General features: G+C 39.0%; 2 protein-coding genes across 11 annotated transcripts in view; one reads left to right on the top strand and one right to left on the bottom strand.

Annotated features, from left to right (window-relative positions):
* LOC130547623 (uncharacterized) overlaps positions 1–20,925 on the top strand; it is a 403,303-nt gene that overhangs the window by 284,267 nt on the left and 98,111 nt on the right. The gene's annotated exons all lie outside the window — the stretch shown is intronic.
* celsr1a (cadherin EGF LAG seven-pass G-type receptor 1a) overlaps positions 1–20,925 on the bottom strand; it is a 93,336-nt gene that overhangs the window by 10,593 nt on the left and 61,818 nt on the right. For all 6 annotated transcript variants that reach the window (XM_057323709.1, XM_057323707.1, XM_057323708.1 and 3 more), the window contains 18 exons: positions 17,486–17,643; positions 15,739–15,902; positions 15,506–15,631; positions 13,258–13,430; positions 12,975–13,160; positions 11,484–11,597; positions 11,024–11,198; positions 10,788–10,929; positions 7,674–7,794; positions 7,379–7,562; positions 7,178–7,279; positions 6,455–6,549; positions 5,418–5,627; positions 4,524–4,707; positions 4,062–4,205; positions 1,481–1,655; positions 1,179–1,346; positions 522–648 (listed from right to left, as the gene is read on the bottom strand). In XM_057323709.1, the coding sequence (XP_057179692.1) occupies positions 522–648; positions 1,179–1,346; positions 1,481–1,655; positions 4,062–4,205; positions 4,524–4,707; positions 5,418–5,627; positions 6,455–6,549; positions 7,178–7,279; positions 7,379–7,562; positions 7,674–7,794; positions 10,788–10,929; positions 11,024–11,198; positions 11,484–11,597; positions 12,975–13,160; positions 13,258–13,430; positions 15,506–15,631; positions 15,739–15,902; positions 17,486–17,643 (2,748 nt within the window). The remainder of the gene's footprint in view (positions 1–521; positions 649–1,178; positions 1,347–1,480; positions 1,656–4,061; positions 4,206–4,523; positions 4,708–5,417; positions 5,628–6,454; positions 6,550–7,177; positions 7,280–7,378; positions 7,563–7,673; positions 7,795–10,787; positions 10,930–11,023; positions 11,199–11,483; positions 11,598–12,974; positions 13,161–13,257; positions 13,431–15,505; positions 15,632–15,738; positions 15,903–17,485; positions 17,644–20,925) is intronic.

Here is a 20,925-nt window from a genome sequence, read left to right as displayed (position 1 = left end):
ACCAAGATGGTGATGGAGGCAAGAGATATTTTAAGAAAGTGTGTCACAAAGTGTAGTTAAAAGTGAACATTTTCACCCAAAATTTGTGTGTGCTATTTATTCTCTTATTAGATTATTATGTGTTTTAAGTGATCATTTACTGGAACTAATTCAGTTGTCTCCTGTGTGCTTTATTTAAAGACCAACGGATGAACCTGATCGTGCCAAGCTCTACATTCCTGGGCCAATATTCTTCCTGGTCCTGGAACAACTTTCCTAAAAGGTTATTTTAGGTTAAGTGCTAATTTTAGACCTACAAGGGCTGTGCTAGGATCTATCACATTATGGTAAATTATGGTAATGGTTAGGGATTGGGTTAGAACTTTAATTGTTCGACAGGATTGTTGTTGCAGGAATGTTAACCCACAAATGTGCAGAGAATATGTTGTGTTGCTGCCAAAATTTTTGAGGTTCCACATCAGTTGGAAAGCATCCTTAGCACACAGCTGCCTATGTTCTCTAAGTTAACTGAAGAACAGTACCTCTCTCTTAGAGATGTCCATTAGAACGGCAAAGCTTGTCATGTGATTGCACTGGCAGCTGATGTGGGTGTAGTTTCTGAAGATGAGGTCACAGCCTTTGGATGACCATCCGCCCGTCCCTCTGACACTGATAGAAATAGACAACACATCACAGTTAATAATATGATTTTTTAAATAAAATAAAATGATAACAAAATGTAATATTTGGTTACAGAAGGTTTTTGGAAATGCAAGCTTACTGCCCTGCAGTTTACTTTATGTACCCAACATACGTTATTTTATTACTCATAAACTCATATTTTACTCATTACTCATATAAATCATATTTTATTACTGCCATAAACGGTCAAAGTAATGCAGGACATCTACATTTCATCTATAGACCTCTTCGCAAGATGTCAACACTGATCTAGAAGCACTTCCGATTTCATATTTATTTATGTTATTTTTTATTCTTACATACATAATTAAATCTCAAAATCATTTGTTTAACATTTTGATTCAGGTATAAATGTTCTGTAGGTTGTATTTTGTTCAAACGTATGTGTCGTGTTCATAAACTGAAACAGGAAGTTCTTCTGGACCAGCGTTGTTTACATTTCCAAAGTGGTTCATATACAGGTATAGAGTTTTGTGTATGAAGGTGATGGGACTCACTTGAAAGAGTGGTTCCAGAACACACACACAGGTTTGGATCTCTCCTCTGTCTCCAGCAGGTTGTAGTCCAGCGTGATTGGTTGTTCCAGAGGCATGTGTAATGGCTTACCTTCACTGTACACAGTTGTGCTCACGATGGGTGTGTTAATGACCGGACGGTTTGGCAGCCTGTGGGCAAAAAAACGCAAATATGACATCTTGTATAGATTTTCTGATTATTACAACAGTGTTCTGTGCTTAGTATCTAATGTGACATGAATGCAAAACCCAACCAAACTAAATATTTGGACAATAGTTTGTACCTGAGACTGCGGCGGTCAGGGTCGTAGCGTTCTGGTAAAAGGTGACCAAGTGTTCTGTGGATGATGACAGCAGCCACAGGGAATGGAGGAAGACTCTCAGCAAACCTCTTCCTCACGACATGACTGTGCTCTTCATCAGAATTGCTCTGAGCTGCTGGATCATCTGTAGGAGAAACTAGCACATAAAGACAGGTCATGTAGAACATTTTAGATGGTAGTTCAGTCACAAAATTCTGACGCTCGACCTGATTTTGCCAAGTGGTTGATGTCCTCAGGGCAACATATTTTGTTGACCTAAGGACAACATTTTTATAAATAAAACCTAAACCCACACCAAATCCCAACCCTAACCATAACTTACCCCTAAAATCAGAGGGAAATGATAAGTGAAAAACAATGGTCTAGAAGCACCTAATCCTGGTTGGAAGATTACATTTAAAATAAACTGTAAATTTATTTCTGAAATCTGATTCGTTAATTTAAATGTTGCCCTAAGCTGTCATGATTCTGCCTCATCTTGTCTTGTCTTTCTTGATCTTGTGGCAGAATCACGGCAGGATCCCCTGTTTAATGTGGAGAGAGACGTTTTGGCCCTGTGGGCCTTCCATATTCTCTCTCTCTCCGGTGTTGTCTTTTAGCCCCGCCCTCTCGTTCCCTTGTTAACTTCTCCTTAGTGTTTGATCCTCGTCACCTGCCCATCATCCTCCCTGTGTTTATCATCCCTCCTTTGTATTCCCCTTTAAAAAGCCTTTGTGTCTATTGTCTTGTGCTCGTTCGTTGTGCTTACCTGTGTGCTTTTTGGCTGTGTATCCCTGGTGTGTATTGAAGTCGTGCTTGTTGCTATTTACCCTGCGTGCCTTGTGCCTTGCCTTGCCTACCCTAGTCCGTGTTTGTTAGACGTTGTGTCGATCCCTGTATTTAGTTTATTTTTGCTCCCTCGTGGGATGTGTTTTGTTTTTGAAGTCTTCTTTTGTTACTGTGTCCCTAGTTCGTGTTTTGTTATAGTTTTCCCCATTGTGGGTGTTTTGTTTTGTATTTAATAAATTTGTGTTACCCCTTCACCAACGCTGCCTGCATCTGGGTTCTTCCCTCACCGATTCTCGACAGAACGAACGAGCCAGAAACGAACCCAGCAGGCAGCCATGGACACCACCCGATCTAACCAGGCTCGCCTCCTCTGCGGCATTCGCCAGGGGAACACAGACCTCGGGGACTATGTCGACAGGTTTCTGGAGGAGGTGGTCTTCGGGGAGGCGGAACTGGCGGTGATCTTCAACGCCGGTCTCAGGGACCCTCTTTCGCGGGCGGAGATGCGGTCGTTGAGACCGCTGGACTTTGACGTTGTGTGGCGGTACGCCACATACCGATCAGAGTCCAGGGTCTCAACCCAATCCAGCTACCCATCTCCGCTGGCCGCGATCCCGGAGGGTCGTGCCCTGCAGATCGGGGTTGTAGACACCGCCACACCATCCGCCTCAACCCCTGCAGCCTCGCCTCCAGCCAGCCTCGGTGGCAAGCGGGGGAGGCAAGAGTCTTGGGGGTCCTCGTTGGAGGCCTCCAGCCCCGAGCCAGCCATGCCCTTCACCTCCTTCCTTCAGCCGACCACCAGACGGGTGGCTTGGCTGAAGAAGAAGAGGCAACGGAGGGGGTCGCGGTGCAGCAGCCGGCGTCCAGTCCAGTGTCAAGTCCGATGTCAAGTCTGGTATCCAGTCCGGTGTCCAGTCCGGTGCTTCCGGTGTCCAGTCCAGTGCTTCCGGTGTCCCAGCCGGCCTTCCAGCCGGTGACTCAGCCGGCCTACCAGCTGGCCTTCCAGCCGGTGACTCAGCCGGCCTTCCAGCTGGCCTTCCAGCCGGCAGTCAGTCCGGCCCCTAGCCGTGTCCAGCCAGCAGCCAAGCCTGCCCAGGCCACTACCAAGTCCCCCGGGACTCCGCACCCTCAAGCGCCCCCAGGGACTAAGACTGTTCCTCCCATGGACTCGTGTGTTTCCCCACCCCCCCATGTTTGTTGTTTTTGTTATGCCACCCCAACCCATATTGAAGTCGTGCTTGTTGCTATTTACCCTGCGTGTACTCCTTGCCTTGTGCCTTGCCTTGCCCTAGTCCGTGTTTGTTAGACGTTGTGTCGATCCCTGTATTTAGTTTATTTTTGCCCCCTCGTGGGAAGTGTTTTGTTTTTGAAGTCTTCTTTTCTTACTGTGTCCCTAGTTCGTGTTTTGTTAGTTTTCCCCATTGTGGGTGTTTTGTTTTGTATTTAATACATCTGTGTTACCCCCTCCCTGAGGGTTCTTCCCTCACCGATTCTCGACATAAGCACATCAACCACTTGGCAAAAACAGGAGAGCCAAATTCTGACACAGTAACACGGTAACAAATGTTGGGTTATCACCTACTCTAACAAATATCAAGAAATTAAATCATTAAAAAAAGAGCAATGTATACAATTTGAGCAGTATATATCAAACATATTATTCTCCATGTTCTACCTTCAGTTCTTGAATCTGGTGTGTATTACAGCTCATAAATGTTTACATCAGTTTATTTGATTAATGAAGCTATAATTCAGTGTTACTTTAATGTTATACCTTTATTTTCTGATAATTTGAAGTTGAATTCTGGGAAGAGAACAGATGACTTCAGGTCTTTGGGACACTCCTGGTCAGTTCTCTGAAAACGAGGAATTTTTGACTCATCCGGATATGTGGCATCCAAGTAATCCACCGCAAAAACTGAAAAAGAATCAGATATATTATTATTGTAATAACATATTTGTAAATATATATACAATTAATTCATATAATTAAAAATTATATGTAGTACTACAGTACAAATATAAAATATGCAATATATATACATATAGTATACTGTATATATATATATATATATATATATATATATTACATTATGTACTATATATTAATATTTACATTTATTAATTTAACAGATAGGATGCTTATATACTTACAAATGAGGGAGCATTTCATTTTGCTGCAAACATTAATAAAAATAAAAAAATTAAATTAACTACCGAATATCCAGTAACTTACCCATGTTCTCTGTGACAATTATGAAAGGTTTCAGGTAGGTCTTCCTCATGTTTTGAGCTACAGTGTTGGCGTAGTCCTCAAAGTTTCTCAGCAGTTGTGCCGTGCCCCCTTCTGTTCTTTGTATCTGATCCCAATGTTCTTTATTACTGGCATCCAGGATCGCACTGCCAGCCTTTACAATGTTCTGTAACATTCAGGCGCATATTTCACTACTTCAGAAACAGATGTTCTAGAGATTTAAGTCCTATTAAAATACTGAATTCCGGCCAAGATCAGACAAAAATGATGTGAATGTGGAAAGTGAAAGTATGTTCATGTTGCCAAATGTGTTTTAAATGTGGGCGTTTTTGTTCTTATGACGTCAGCTGCTTTATGCTGTGTTATTTACAGTAATCCACTAAACCTCAGGGCTCACAATTTTGGGCAGCCCAACATCCAACTGTTGCTATAGCTACAAACATTAGTAAAAACATTTTATCTGTTTTGTAAGAAAATGTGAGTGGTGCTTTTGTGTACAAAACAATACAATGGTGTGATATGCGGTTGCTAGGGTGTTGCTATGTGGTTGCTATGGAGTCCTTGGTGGTTTCTAGTCCATTTGCAGGTGGTTTCTAGGGTATTCTGGATAGTTCCTACTGACCCAGGTTAAAAAAGCCCATCTCCCAGTCTATATAATATTTGGGTCCCTAGATATTTTTTTCTGGTCCCTGGGTACGTCTCAGGTTTAATGAAAGTCAAAAGACCCCCTTTTAACTGTTCGCCAGGGCAATCTTAGGTCTTATTGTTAGAAAAATTATATTAAATAATAAACTCTACTCATTAAGCCACACAATATACATGAGGGATGAAGAAAACACTATTAAGTAAAGGTACAAATAAAAGATCACAACCCACCTCATTGAATTTGGCGTCACGCATGGCAGCCAGGTTAAAACCCTGTTGCTTGCTTTCAAAGAGCAGAATCCTGGAAATGAGCTGGTAGGTGGTTTTAACGTCATTACCATAGAAGTTACTGGTTTGATCGGTGGCATTCTGTAACATGTGAGCAATGTCGTTCGATTTCTGCCCATCCATCAATGATTCATTATGGTGCAGCTCCTCATTCTGTGGAGTAAAGAACAAGAGGAGTCTTTCTAAGTCAATTCAATAACACACCATAATATAATACTTAATACAGTACATAATAAAATAGTAACATGATTTATTTTTTGGTAACACTTCAGTATAGGGGGCAATTCTCACTGTTAACTAGTTATTATTAGCATGCCTATTATTGGCATATTGGCTGTTTATTAGTACTTATAAAGCACACATTCTGCATGACCATATTCTACATCCCTAATCCTACCCAATTTCTTAACCTAACAACTACCTTACTGAGACGAGGGAGGCGTGACGAGAGCCGTGAGAGGAAGAAGCAAGGCCGGGACGCGATTGATAATGAGTGTCAGCTGGGCATCATTCCGGCCTCGTATCTCTCACGTAGGTGAGCAGAAGCATAAAAGGACGAACGGCAGGAGAATACGGCTAGAGAGGACCGGGCCCGGACATTAGTTAAGTTTTGTTTAAGTTTGTTTATGTTCATGTTGCCGGCAGTCGTCCGCGAGGGGCTGCCGGCTTGTTACTTTTGTGTTTATGTTTGTGTGGCCGGCAGTCGTCCGTGAGGGGCTGCCGACCTGTTTTATTGCTGTTTATTGTTTATTTATTTTTGATTAAATGTTTTGAATGTTCGCCGGTTCCCGCCTCCTTCCTTCCGTTTTATTGAGCTATATTACACTTACTAACTATTAATAAGCAACAAATGAAGAGTTTATATATTATTATTATAATAACGAGAATTGCCCCCTATACTGAAGTGTGACCTATTTTTTTTATGATGTAATTACTTTAAATATCCCTTATTAGTAATGTTATTTCAAAATGATATATACCAGTTTTTTTAGTTGAGCAAAGGTCATGGTGGTGCAGTTGAAGAGTTCAGGGGGCAACCAGCCTTTCTCATCACTGCAGTGTCTGACGGCAGTGCCTAAAAATATCAACATTGAAAACAAAAAGTTATTTAATATTTATTGCCCAACTTATACTGAAAACACAGATTTAATGGGACAGAGAGCTCATCCCACAACCTTTTCCTTCAAGTCATTTAACAGCACAGGCTAAATGTATCTTTCTACAATTGCTGCCAAGCCAAGCCCTACAATACGTTGTGTTCATCTCTCTGGAGACAAGGCCTCACTAACATTTGTTTACCTGAACAATGGAAAGAGCTGACTGCAAAGCTCTGCCAATGAGAGTTCTGCTGGCTTATGTCAATGGGGTAAGGCAATGCCAAGTGAAAGAATAACACTGGCATCTGCACAAGACTCAGCCTATGATTTCACCTCAGTTATATAAATGCCAAACAGTAGCACCTTGCTACCTGTATGCTAAATCAAATGCTTGGGTGGTATAATCTACAAGTAAAAAATACATTTTGTATTCATACATTTTCGAAACGTAGACATTTGCCCTTCGCCTAAAACAAAATAGTATCTTCTATCTTATTTTTAACTCTTTATTAATAAAAGATTGCCATAAGAAAAATAACAGACACATCTCAGTTATTTCTTCTAAACAATATAGAAGTACATAGTAACAAGAACAGCAACACTCACCAATAGTTCCCTTGGGGCAATTCATGGCAACCGGGCGTCCGAAGTTGGTTCTGGGCCACCAGATTCCAGCATCAAATGCCTTTGGGCATCCCTCATATACAACTGAAGAGTTAAGACAGAAAACATGACTTCACATTAATCCATAAGCACATTACAGGAAGTGTGTTTTTAAACTCAACATAGGTTTAAATGCCTACGTACCCTCACAGCCAGTGCTGGTCACCTCAGAGAAGGGGTTGTCGCAGCGGTTGCACTGTCGCCCAATCACACCCGCCTTGCAAGGGCAATTACCCGTCTCTGGGTCACAGGTTCGGGAGTTGGAACCCAAATGGAAGCAGTCACAAGGGAAGCAGGTGTCGCTACCTTTCGGTCGATAGTAGTTGTCCTGCATTTAAAAGAATACGTTGAAACGATAGTCATGGGACTCTTAAACATTTACTAGACTGTAAAATAATTTTATACTGTACATTTGTTCTGTTTGAAAAAAAAATTGCACCTTGCAGCGACATTCTCCTGTGGTCTTGTTACAGTCAGAGTTGAAGCCCTTGCTGACGTCACAGTTGCAGGGGCCACACATGGGGCTTCCCCACCAACCCCGAGGACACGGTTTCTCCACCCTGAGTGAGAATCACCATGAGTACATATGTACATTTTGTTTTCTTAGTAATGACATGCACTTATGGGGAATTAAAAACAGGTATAATCTTGTGTTTTAGAAAAGCAAATAGATCCATTTTGATGTCATGTTGACTTAACGTTTTTCAAGAAGGCCGCTGATCTAATAATCTCAGTGCATCATAAAGATCTGTCAACAAACTTCAACCAAGAACAAACTCCTTCAATCACTGACAGGATTTGTCATGCCACACCGAAGAATGAGATTAGATGTGCCGGTTGGCAGACACTTTGGGAAAAGTAACAGCAAAATGCTCAGGACAAGGAAACTAATGAGAAACAGGTTTGTACAGGTACATGAAGACCAACTGCCCAGGCAAATAGGTTCAGACATCATTGACTTGGGTGGCCAAAGACTTTTGTATAGGACTGTGTCCTATATACAGTATATACTGTATATACATCATAAAAAGCAGGTGATTTGGAAAATCTGTTGTTAGTAAACGAACCTCTCCTCCAACAAAACACAACCTCATAGGTGGATTGTGCGAGCAGCTGGTTATAACCTATAGTTACGTTTTAAAGTTAAACGGCATCTAGCTGCCGTAAGAAAAACTATGAAATGACATGAATGAAGTGACATCATGAAATGACGTCATGAAACTTCATCATGAATGACGTTTGACTATTTATACTAATCAAAATGCAACTTCATTTATCTGTAATGTGTGAACTTTGTACACGGTCCCTTACCCACTGTTTTCTGCCAATATTAAATTTGCTAAATTTGCTTATACACCTATGCATTTTGCAGATGCTTTGGATTTACAGTGAATTCAAGGTATACCTTTTATTAGTATTTGTGTTCCTTGGGATCAAACCATTAATCCTACGCTGCTAAACTAAACAACGGTAACTTCCAATTTTAATGCATATTAATACCCACAAAACATCACGTGCTACCGGTACGAATTTAGAAAACCCTCTTATCAGTTGTATTTGAGGCAAGTGACAAACAATCTATACTGTCATATTGGATTTAGGATATGTTCCTGTAAATGAAGAGTTTGGTTCCAAAATGAGATAACTTAATTTTAAGTTTTTACATGTTTTTTTATTATGTTATCATGTTTTTATTGTGTTTTATTGTGTTAGCTAGCTGTATTTTTTTAGTTATTATGGCTTAAATCAAAACAAACCAACTGCAGTTTGATTGATATTAATTAGAATACACAATAAAAAAACATGATTTTTGAAAAAAAATTAAAACTTGAGTTTGGAACCACACTCTTTAAATATTCGCTAAACTAGACCTGCTAGTTAAGTCTAGCTGTGTTATGCCTGAAACTTTCTAGGCAAGTCGCTAACATGAACGCTTCAAGCTATTAAAGATTAATTACATGTGTCATTTTTTAAAATTCTATCAGGGTACAAATCATAATGCATGACATGTTTGATTATTTGTTTTTTGCATTCTCAGTATTACCACGAAATCCACTATAGAATGTCTTCTATAGTAGGTAATGGGAGATCATGGTTTTTATTGCCAACAAATGTGAAGAATGCATTTAATGCATCAGCCAAGCATTCATATCTATATACGTAAATAATATTTCTGGTCAATACAGCCTTCAAACATACAGTATTTTGATTAACTGCCCAATGCATTTCTATTAAACAATTCCATTCAAGAAAAACGCCTTCTCTAAAATCCTCTCCTTCGAAACATAAAAAATAGTGACTGCAGTGGCTGTATGGTGCTTATTAACAGCATCGGATGCCAACACCATGTTTGTGTCTTAATTTAATAAAGGACGGTCATGTCAACAGAGTGAGAAAAGAAGCACAGGAAAAGTGGAATTCATCCCTGATCTTAGGTTTTATCAGATTAAATATGAAAATGGAAGGGGAGGTCATATTGCTCAGGAGCTTGTGTGGGCATGCGACAGGGTGTATTGTGTTGCTTTGATTTGCTGTATGGAGCGATGCCAACACAATGGCAGCCACACCCACAGACACAAACACACACCATTGAAATGAAAATGATTTCCATAATGTTGCAAATCAAAAGACTGTATCTCCAAGTCACGCTACATAAGGTCAGAAATGGGGCAAATGATGAGGCAGTGCAAAACTATAACAACGGCACATTTGTGTCAAACAAATTGAACAGACAGATGTCCTTCTATTAAAAAGACATCAGTATAATAGTATATTTTGTAAAAAACAATAGGATAGATATGTGAACAGGTAGATATATAGGTATACTAATTATACTATATTACAAAATGTAACAAATTTTTAAAAGGTTTTACTGTTTCTTTATGAAGTTTAACATGCTGAATACGAAAATCACATACAATTTTTCTACCATCGACGGTACTCACAAAACACAAAAAAATATTTTCACACATTTCGGCAGTATTGCTCGTACGCAGATATTACAAGGTACTGGCATAACACTGAACTCAAAACAACAGTTTAACATAACAGTTACTAAAAAAGAGTTGTCCAAAACTTCAGAAGTGTACATTTGATCGTTTTTGTCTTTTATGACAATTACTGTCCTCATGAACCAAGTTCCAGACATAGTCACCCATCATCACTTCATCCCACCTTCCATGTGCAACATACATTTCTAGAATTTTCTGACAGTGAAAATTGGAACATAATTTTTTAAATGTGTGAAAAATTTTATTTGCAATATACCGATATATCGTAATTAATGATAAGCTTAAAATTGACTTGAGCTAAATATACAGTACACTAAAACATTGATCCTACATGAAAATGAATATTACAATAATAATTATCACCACATAATTGTACAAGAACTATAAAAAGGTCGGGAGAAACTTAAATTTGTTACACTGTGTTATATATTTTGTGCAGAACTACTTTATATGTGAGGACAAAAATGGTAAAAAAATAAAGAAAGTATTAGTAGTGAACAGTATAGTTGCTTATTTAATAGAACACTATATTAGTGACTTACTTGTTTTCGCAATACTGCCCATAATAGTCCGGACTGCACTCGCATGTATAACCATGAGAGGAACTTGGCTTACGAACACAAGTGGACAAATGCTCACAGGGGTTCAGGTGGCATGCATCCACACAGTCTTTACCGAAGAAACCTGTAAAAAACAGCAAACAAGAACAAAATCAGAAAACGCCTTAATCTCAAATGCATGTTTACAAACCCTGTGAATGTAATGCCGGTGTAAATACCAGGGTCACAGGTGCAGGTGTGTGCGTTCCAGTCATCCGTGCAATAACTATTCTCAGGGCAAATGTTTAAATCGCAGGGGTTGGACAAATCGCAGCCCTCCTCCACGTGGATCTTTAGGGCCTGCTGCATGTTAATGTTAGCTGTGTTGGTGGCTGTCTCGCCCATCCTCACACCCTGTGAAAAATGAACATAAATACACTAACGAAACAGCTAAAACAAGGTTTACATTACGAGGGTGCTGCTAACCCGTGCAAAGCTCTGTGTGACAATGATAAGATATAAGGGTGGTTGCTAAGCACTACTGTGTGGTTGCTAGGGTGACTTAGGTGGCATTGCTACGTGGTAGCTAGGGTGTTTTTGGTCTTTAGGTGTAAATATGGTAATGATATCAATATATGCATTGAACTCAAACTCATCTCAGGTTATGATAACAGTACCAGTACTTTCTCCAGTTCTCACCTGCATGCATCCCTTGAAGCCCTTCTGGACACTGTTGCTCTGTCCCTGAAGTCCACCAACAAACAAGCTCCTCAGCTTGAGTCCAGGCAATTCGTTCCCGATCTCTGCTGATTTCTGTAAGAGCATGCAGAGATTCATTACATGGTTTTCATCACTTTCACTTTACCACTTTAATAATGGATGATCTCACCGGCCTCACCCAAACAGCCTAGCCCCTTGCAATTACAGGAATGTCTTAAAATTCATATTTTCTGCAAGCACTTGACTGAACCCTGTTAATGTAACTTTATACTACTGTTCGCTTCGGTGAAATGTGTTTCATGATCTTCAAACCCGTATTGATCTGAATGCCTAAATGTTTAAAATTTGCTTTGTGGAGAAAATATAATTGTGTCGAAGTAAATTTATTTTACTTCATAACAAAAATATTTTTTATTAGATGACTTAAAGCAAATAATGAAATAAAAAAGCTAATGAGAGCACAGAAATAATGGGAAGTCTTAATTCTCAGGGTGATATATCTTTAAAACATGGTTGATAAAATACCACAAATACATTATTTATAGATGAAGAATGACGCTGAATATGCTAAAATATAATATAGTTTTGATTTATTTTGTATTTACCTAATCACATATTTACATTTGTGTCATTCTATAGTGTACTATTTATTCAAAAGATGGAAAAATTAGTAAGTGACCCTAAACTTCTGAAAAGTAGTGTATATTTACAGTAGGCCTATATAAATGGTCTCTATAATGACTCATGATTTCTTATTTTTCCTATTTCTGAACAATCCTGGAACTTTGCATTGTGGTACTTTACTGCTTTTTTATGATAAAAAGCTTTGTTGGACATTTGTTAGTTGCTTTGAATAAAGGCGTCTGCTACATGAACAAATGTAAATTAAATGTAAATGATTAATGCGGCTTTCACATAGGATGCGGAATGCGCTGCGTTGGCCGCTGGGTTCAGCGTAGCCCTTCAATTTGCGCTTCGCTGGCCAGTTGGAAGAGTTTTCAAAATAGCGGGAGTTCTATACATTTTCTATAGCAAAAGAGCTTTATTTTAAAGTAGTGGGGGAGGCGGAAAAATGGCATGCTGCCGCTGCCCGTGTCCATTTCACATGCATATTGCCTACCAACAACAAGCTACCTGACTTAAAACAAAACTGACATGCCAACTATTCAAGCGCAAATTTGTGTTGTGCAGTTCCGAAAATTCCGACACACACACAGTACCTGTTCATCCATTTTGTTTTCCGCGCTTGGATGCCTCGTTTCTATTGGCTGTGCGGGTAATCGTCACAGAGCGCAGCGGCAAAAGTTGAACTATCTTGAACTTGTTCCGCTGCGTATGCGCTTTGGTCAACGCAGCAATAAACCACCCTTGCGCGGTGCAAGTCATTGAAATGAATGGGTTTCATAGCGCAGCGCATTCCGCGTCCTATGTGAAAGCCGCATTAGTAGGAGGGTGCACAACAAAACATACCATAAACATGTCGTAATCCAGGAAGACCTGTGCCAGGTACTTGGTGTCTTTCCCTTCCTTGCTGCTCCTCAGCTCCACTAGGATGTGGTGCCATTCTCCGTCATTCACTCGGACCTCTGGGAAACCAAGCGCGGCCACTTGCTGCTCTCCCAGATGCACTTCAAACCTCACATGCTTGTCAATTATCTTAAAGAAAGTTTGGAAAAGGTTTATAACTAATGTAGTCACTGCAGCACATAGCGAAGACAATAACATACCAGAAGTGTGACTTTTAAATACTCACCAGAAGGTTGATTTGAGATGCGCCCCCCGCATTAACCTGCATAAGTGTTGCGGTTCCGCTGGTCTGTCTAGTGCGGAACATCAGGCCGATGTACCAAGGTACAGCAATGGTGATATCGGGCTCATTCCATGATGCCATGGCGTGACCATCAAAGTGCTGCGGTGAAGGCATGACTGAAAAATGTGCAAACGTGAATTAGAAATGTCTGGATTACAGTATTCAAATTTTTTAAAGACCCCATAGAGTTTACAGCATTTAGTTTGTGTTTGCTAGCTTTGAGGCCATGTATATATGATGAACTGAATGAAATGTTTCCAACATTGCCGACAACACTAACACAACTGAATTTTGTAAAATAGCCAAAGATCTGCCAGCCGCTGCAGGCAGAGTTACATGTTTTACTAGAGATGGACATTCTATCTGTGCTATGGCAAGAGTGTATAGTTGATAATATCTGAATTTGGCTTTACTCGCTCTGGAAACAAGCCACTTACTTCTTCTAAAGCTGTAACGATAACAAACCGCAAAGATGGGGCTACCTCAGGCATCCATCTCATAAGCATAAAAAAATTACACTCTTTCCTGGCAGACACACTTCTCTGGCAGAACACTAAATTGGAGAAGGGTGTCTGAGTCAACAAAGTTATTGTCTGATAATGACATGACTTGAACATCCATCTTTCATAACAGAGTGCTGTCCCAACAGGTCGGTGAGGGGGCTGCGGGACAAGCCTGATTCACTCTATCCCCTCTTAAATGGGTGCATATCATTTACTTTGCTTCAACACAGTCAGACTTGCACACATCTATCAATGCATCACAAAGTGTGTAAAGTCCTGTTGTGTCTGACTCTTGTGTAAGTACCAGTATTAACTGCCAAAGATGGCAAAGTGTGGTAAATTTATTGCCCTGTAAAATGTGCCGAACATGGTATTCAAGCCCTCAAGCATGCTTTTTGAATTCACCCTATATTTAGATATTTAGCTTAGAACAGAAGGTGACTGTACTTCCTGTTCTTGAGGGCACTTCAATACAGATCAAAATTAGTCCAAATTGTCAATGTTCCAAATCTTAGTGAGTTACCTACCTAGATACTGTTGAAAAGCATCGTTGGTGAGCTCTCAATACAAAAGCTGTGATAATAAGTTGGTAGCAAAATTACACACCTCATTTTGCTCAAGTCAGTTAACCATTTTACTGTTTTACCACAGTCACCATAGTTTATATATCTACATAAAAATGCTGTTGTATACTACAGTGGTTACTACTGTTACAGTAGTAAATTGTAGCATACTACAGCAATATTCATATAGTATACTACAATATTCTGTAGCATTACCATAGTAAATTGATCAATTCTAGTAAGTGTACTATTACAATATATGTACTACAACAATATTACTATAGTATAGTACAGTACAGAATTCCGAAGCATTATCCATAGTAAATTAATAAACTGTGGTAAATACAATAGTATACTGCAATATTTACTTACTGTAAGGGTAAAAACCCCTTTTTTAGGAATTTTACCACAGTTTATTATGGTACAGTAAATACTAAAGTGTACTACAGTACAGTATGTTTTGGATGGTATTTGTGGAAAAAAATACATGGTTACTACACTTACTACAATAAAACCTTGGTAAATCTTCCTAAGGGAAGCTCATTGAAAATGTTTATCCTAGATAGCAAACTGTAGTAAATGGTAATGTTAATTATATATCAATTTCAAAAAGTGTTTTTCACCAATAGGTTGCACTTGTCTGTGCTGTATAATGCATGTAGTGTTTAGATAACAACAATTAGCAACATGCTATTCTACATTTTAGTTGAAAGAAATATCAACTAAAAGCATACTTATATTTCATTATTTGAGGGAGCTGCATTTCCACTCACAAGGTTCACTTATAAGGTTCTATTTGAGCAAGTATACTGTCTTAAAAATAAGCAGCCTACATAGACAGAAAGACATCTCATTCTCCATCTGAGCACAGCTTTAAACTTTTTTACATTTACAAAGTAAATCCCAGTCTATGAGGTTGATAAGGGTAGACCAGATCCTGGCTGATGTTTATCCCTGGAAACATTTCCCTTCCAGGAAACACCATCGCATAAACGTACTGCCTGCTTCCTTGACTTCCTCGACCAATCAACGCCTGATTTAAAACAACAAATGCATACAAATGTGCTTGATGCATCCAAGAACAAGCATGTGCACCCTGGCACACTACCAGTCACATCCACCTACCCTGATCGCAGTTCTTGCCACCTCGTCCATCAGTACAGTAACAGAAGTAGGTGTTCCACTTGTTTTCACAATGACCGCCGTGCTGACACAAGCCTTCATAGCAAAAATTATTTTTCGCTGGACAGCCTACACATAGGAAGACATATTAGTATTAAACATATTAGTATTAAAGCCGCACAACACTAAATCAAACAATACACGTATGCTTGTAACACAGAATGCTAGTCAAAGACCTTCTGTGGTGCCGTTGTTGGCGATGTAGCTGGCCATGTCTATGGATTTGCTATCAATGGTCAGGTTTCTCATGCAACCCACAAAGTCCCGGTTGCGTATGGGGAAGTCCTCGGGTAGGTTGGGCACGCCACCAAGCAGAAGGGGACCAGTTAAATCCAAAGACCTGTAAGAGAGAAAACAATGTTGAAATGGGCCATCAACCTTCACAAGTTCATTCACTCATTCCCAAAACAAGGTGAGCTGTCTCATCTAGTGTTAACATAGTACAGTTGCCTTATAAGGCTGCACTGTAACCCAAAATGAACCTCAGAAGTGAAATATTTATAACCCAGGATGGCATACAAATACTTAAGCGAAGTGTGGGGGAGATTCGACTCACCATTGAGTTCAACACAGACTAACTTTCTAAAAAAACCATACACCTCAAGACCTGATTATTAGGTCAGTACCTATAAAATGAAATATTTTTATTATTTTCCCAATTTGTCCACCATCTTATATAATGTTTTGCACTAAGCCTGTTGCAAAGCATTCTGGGATTGCCTTATGCATGAAATAGATGCAAGATTTTTGCTTTAGAACAAGGTATCTAAAAAAAGCATAATGTTGCTGCTGCCTGCTGTTTGGAAAAGCTTTCAAGTTAAAATCTGATCAACCTGATAAATGCTGATAAATGTTTGATTGCAGCTCAGCAGCTATTGATCTGCAAAAAACAGATCCAAATGACTTCCTTTAAAATCACAACTGCTATTACATACAGTAGAGTAATATTAACAGCTTCTTTATCAAGCAATTAACATTTGTTACTGATCCCGTGAAACGTGTAGGTCCATGTAAAGTTTATTCAAGTCTCACAGTAAATTAGAAGTCACAATAATGTTTGCATGACTCACAGAAAAATAATCAGTACCTACGACGTAATATGCTTCAGCACGGTCGCAATTTTAACTAAGCATCATTTTCCTGTTTCCAGTGAAAATTAAAAATCCAGATCCACAAATGGCTGATACCCATAACAAAAACAGTACTGTACATACTACGGCATAGAATAAGTAGCCGTATTAGGATGCAGAAATGCTGTAACTTAGAAAAAACATTAACTTACAACTTAAATACACATAAAGATGATTTATAAATAAAGAAAACGCAAACAGGTAAAAGGGGGCGTGACCCTTCCTAAATGACTTGTCAATCCCTGTATCCATGGCAACAGGGCCACAGGGAATGGAATGTTGCCATGTGATATAAAACAGGTCGGTGCTCATCAGTCTGGAGCGACAGGTTAAATCTTCACATGTATGTGTTGCTGTTTCTTTCAAGCTTTTTAATGAACAACCGCGTTCTAGCATGCATGACGCTTTGCCTCTGACAACATAAACAAACATATCAAAAACAGCACCAGTAAACAGACATGTATGGAAAGATCTTTCAGAACTAAAAGACTTGTGTGTTCCGAGAGACTGCGAATAGCCGTGGGAATGTGCATACTTATGAGTCACTACCAAAGACTAATTAAAATAATGAGTTATTGTGAGGTTAACACAATGTCCTAGGCTAACATCGTGTCCTAACTAGGTCTATACTGTACAAATAAATATAAAATTATTTTTTGTTGCTGTGTCATGTTTTGTCTGGCATACATGTATTAATTTACCTTTGTTAGGCTTAGTGTTGTAATTATATATTTGAGAGAGAGAGAGAATGAGAGAGAGAGAAAGTAGGCTATTTAAGAAAAAGAACACTCACTTCTTCTGTCCGGTTTGGGTGCCCTGTGCAGCACAGGAGTAGTTGCCTATTTGACTGCCGAATCTCACAGCCATGGAGATGTCACAGTCGTCCACGGCCACCACTGCCACTTTCTCACCCGATGGTCCTTGAGGCAACCCCAAATGACTGATCTTAGGCTGAGAAAACAAGAAATCACGTAGATCATAATTATAGCTGAAAACTATACACACTTTTAAAAATAAAGGTGCTTCATCAAGCCATAAAAGACGCTTTTTGGTCTTAATGGTTTCATAAAGAACCTTTAACATCCAAGCACAAAGTGCTTTGTGGCGAAAAAGGTTCTTCAGATTACAAAAAGGTAAGAAATATATGGTTCTTTGTGGACCATAAATTATGGCATCGCTGTAAAGAACCTTTTAAGCACCTTTATTTTTAAAAGCGTACAATAACAGATTCACTTTAGTATAGGAATTGGGAAACGATAACCTTTGCACAAGAATCACTGAAATCTGGCATTGGTTCATATATAAATACACATTAAAATATGCACTGCCCCTCCCAAAAAAAGTCACCACCTGGATTTAACTGAGCAAATAGGTAAGAGCCTCCCATTGGATTGGAGGTCTAGGTTCAGCAACGTTATGTGCCCAAAGAACGAGGTCAGTTGACTACCTGAACATACTGAATGACCAGGTTATTCCATCAATGGGTTCTTTCTTCCCTGATGGCACGGGCATATTCCAAGATGACAATGCCAGGATTCATCTGGCTCAAATTGTGAAAGAGTGGTTCACACATGGATTGGCCACCACAGAGTCCAGACCTTAACCCCATTGAGTATCTTTGGGATGTGCTGGAGAAGACTTTGCGCAGCGGTCGGACTTTCCCATCATCAATACAAGATCTTGTCGAAAAATGTATGCAACTCTGGACGGGAAAAAATGACATCCTGGACATTGCAGAAGCTTATCGAAACGATGCCACACCGAATGCATGCCGTAATCAAACTTAAAGGCGGTCCAACGAAATATTAAGGTGTGTGACTTTCTTTGTACGGGACAGTGTATTTGCTGTACACCTGATATACTGTGACCCAGACATATCACCTTATCAGTTTATGCTCTTTTGAGATCACAGCATGGGCTTTTTACATTAAAGCACATGGTTAACCAAGTGTCATTTTTAACATTGACTGGGTTATTGTATTCCTAGGTTTCAGATGGGAACCCAGGTAGAGCGAAAGCCTTTTTGAGGTTTATCAGATAAATCTGATCTGGGTGGTATGAGATGTTTACAGAGCTCCATGCACACATCCATGCATGCACATACAGATCAAAGCTGTTTACAAAAGATATCTGTGTGTTATACCTTGGCTATAAACTGAATCTGGATCAGGGCACATGTGGGCCATCTGTGTGATTGTGTTTATTGTAAGAGAGTGAGAAAGAAAAGGTGATTTGTGTCTCAGCATGAGACACGTTCCACTGCAGAGTGACTTTATCTATACTGCCACTCCTAAATCACTCTTTCCAAAAACACAGGCTAACTTTCCGTTAGGTGCTATCTAAACATGGTACAATTTTATTTTTCCTTTTCGCCTTACTGTAGCTATATATGAACATCTCTCTCGACTAACATAGACACAGGCATGCGCATATGGGTGTTTCTGCATATGGCAGGGATTGTTTCATGTCAACATTTTTATTTTTGCCACCTTATACTTTTTTGGAACATTGTATCATTTCTTTATTATTCACTTGTGTTGTTTTTACTATAGACGGTTTTATCTTAACATAAACAAACGTTACTGCGCATGCGCACTTTTGTGACCCCAACACATTCACAAACAATAGAGTGCCTGTAGATTATTGCTGATAACAATCAAAAGAAACCCAGAAGAACTGTTACTTGGCTAAACTTGTCTCGCCAATATTTTGAATTTAGACTGCGATACCAAGCTCAATCGCTAGATGTCACTGTACCGTACGGTTTCTTTAAATGCTCCCAAACAACAGGACCCATTCAACAAATTGTTTATTTAATAAAATGAACATAAAACAAAATTCAACAAATCGTTTATTTAATACAATTATTATACAGTAAAATAATAATACAAATGAATATTTACATAAAATAAATAAAATATAAATCGTTATATTATTAGACACTAGCAAAACACAGACCGGAAGTTAAGTGGGGGTCAGGTGTGCGATAAAACGGTCTATATTTAAATTCTGTATATATATATATATATATATATATATATATTTTTTTTTAAATATTATTCCAACTCTAACACGAACATTTCTATCACACATTGTTGTCAAACAAAATAAATAGCCTAATAAGATATTTGCTATAAACAAAAATGACAGAATCATGTAATACCCCCCCCTTATTTGTTAGTAAACAAATTAATTTAATTTTCTAAACTTCTGTAAGCCTTAGAAACACCTACGAATGAAATCGCTTTCTTTTCTTAGTTTTCTAGCGCCATCTGTCTAGCTGTGGGCAGATCTGTTTCTCTGGAAAGTGTGACCTCGGATAGAATGGGAATTCTGAAAGTACCAGGGCGTGTTCACAGATAGAAATCCCAACGGGGGACCACAGCAGACAAAAGCAGCTTAAAAAAAAATCTTTAAACAGGAGTCTGTCCCTGAACAACAAGCTCAGGAAAAGGAGAGCACACTTTCATTGCTTTTTGCTGCATTTGTTTGGCCTGTTTCCAACAGGATATAAGGGTGTCAGATATTATTGAGATGGATATCTAAGCTTGTGCCGTGTGCGTAAAACATACATTTGGCCCATTATCAAAATAAAATAATAAATACATATTTCTTCATTAAAACTCAATTAAATTCATGTATAGCATTGAATCTCTGCCATGTAAACTACAGTTGGTTTCTATGGATGCCGTAAAGCAAATTTATCATATTATGCAGAACTGATCATATAATACAGTATATGCTATGCTTACTTTATTATGTATTTTAGCATTACTGCAACATTTTATTGACCGTTGAGAAGTTTAGAAGAGTTCAGTAGAAAATATTCTGTTTGTCATTAATGCTGTTGGATAATGCATATTAGTTTAGCCGAGATCTGACTCTGTCGGAGCGTATAACTTTGTGCTTTGTACCATACAGCACGACACGGTCAACAACAGCCAAGGTCAAGTATTTTCTCCCTGCCAGCTTTGATTTAGGGGCTCAACTTCATGCCGCCTGATTTCACCAGCTCATTTACTGTAGCGGACCTCTGAATCAGTGGAGTAGAATAACAACACTCCACCTGCCAAACACAGCAGGATAACACTGTTTTTTAGAAACTTTCCAAACTTCCCAAACTTTTTTATTCCAGGACCAACATAAACCGGTCTGTCTCGAGACCAACCTTAATGTTTTAAAATAGAAATATGTAATTTGTTCTCCCTCAGTTTTATTTTCTGTGATATTATA

This window comes from Triplophysa rosa, linkage group LG24 (assembly GCF_024868665.1).
Source record: "Triplophysa rosa linkage group LG24, Trosa_1v2, whole genome shotgun sequence".
Lineage (NCBI taxonomy): Eukaryota > Metazoa > Chordata > Actinopteri > Cypriniformes > Nemacheilidae > Triplophysa > Triplophysa rosa.
This window is presented reverse-complemented; position numbering and strand designations above follow the sequence as displayed.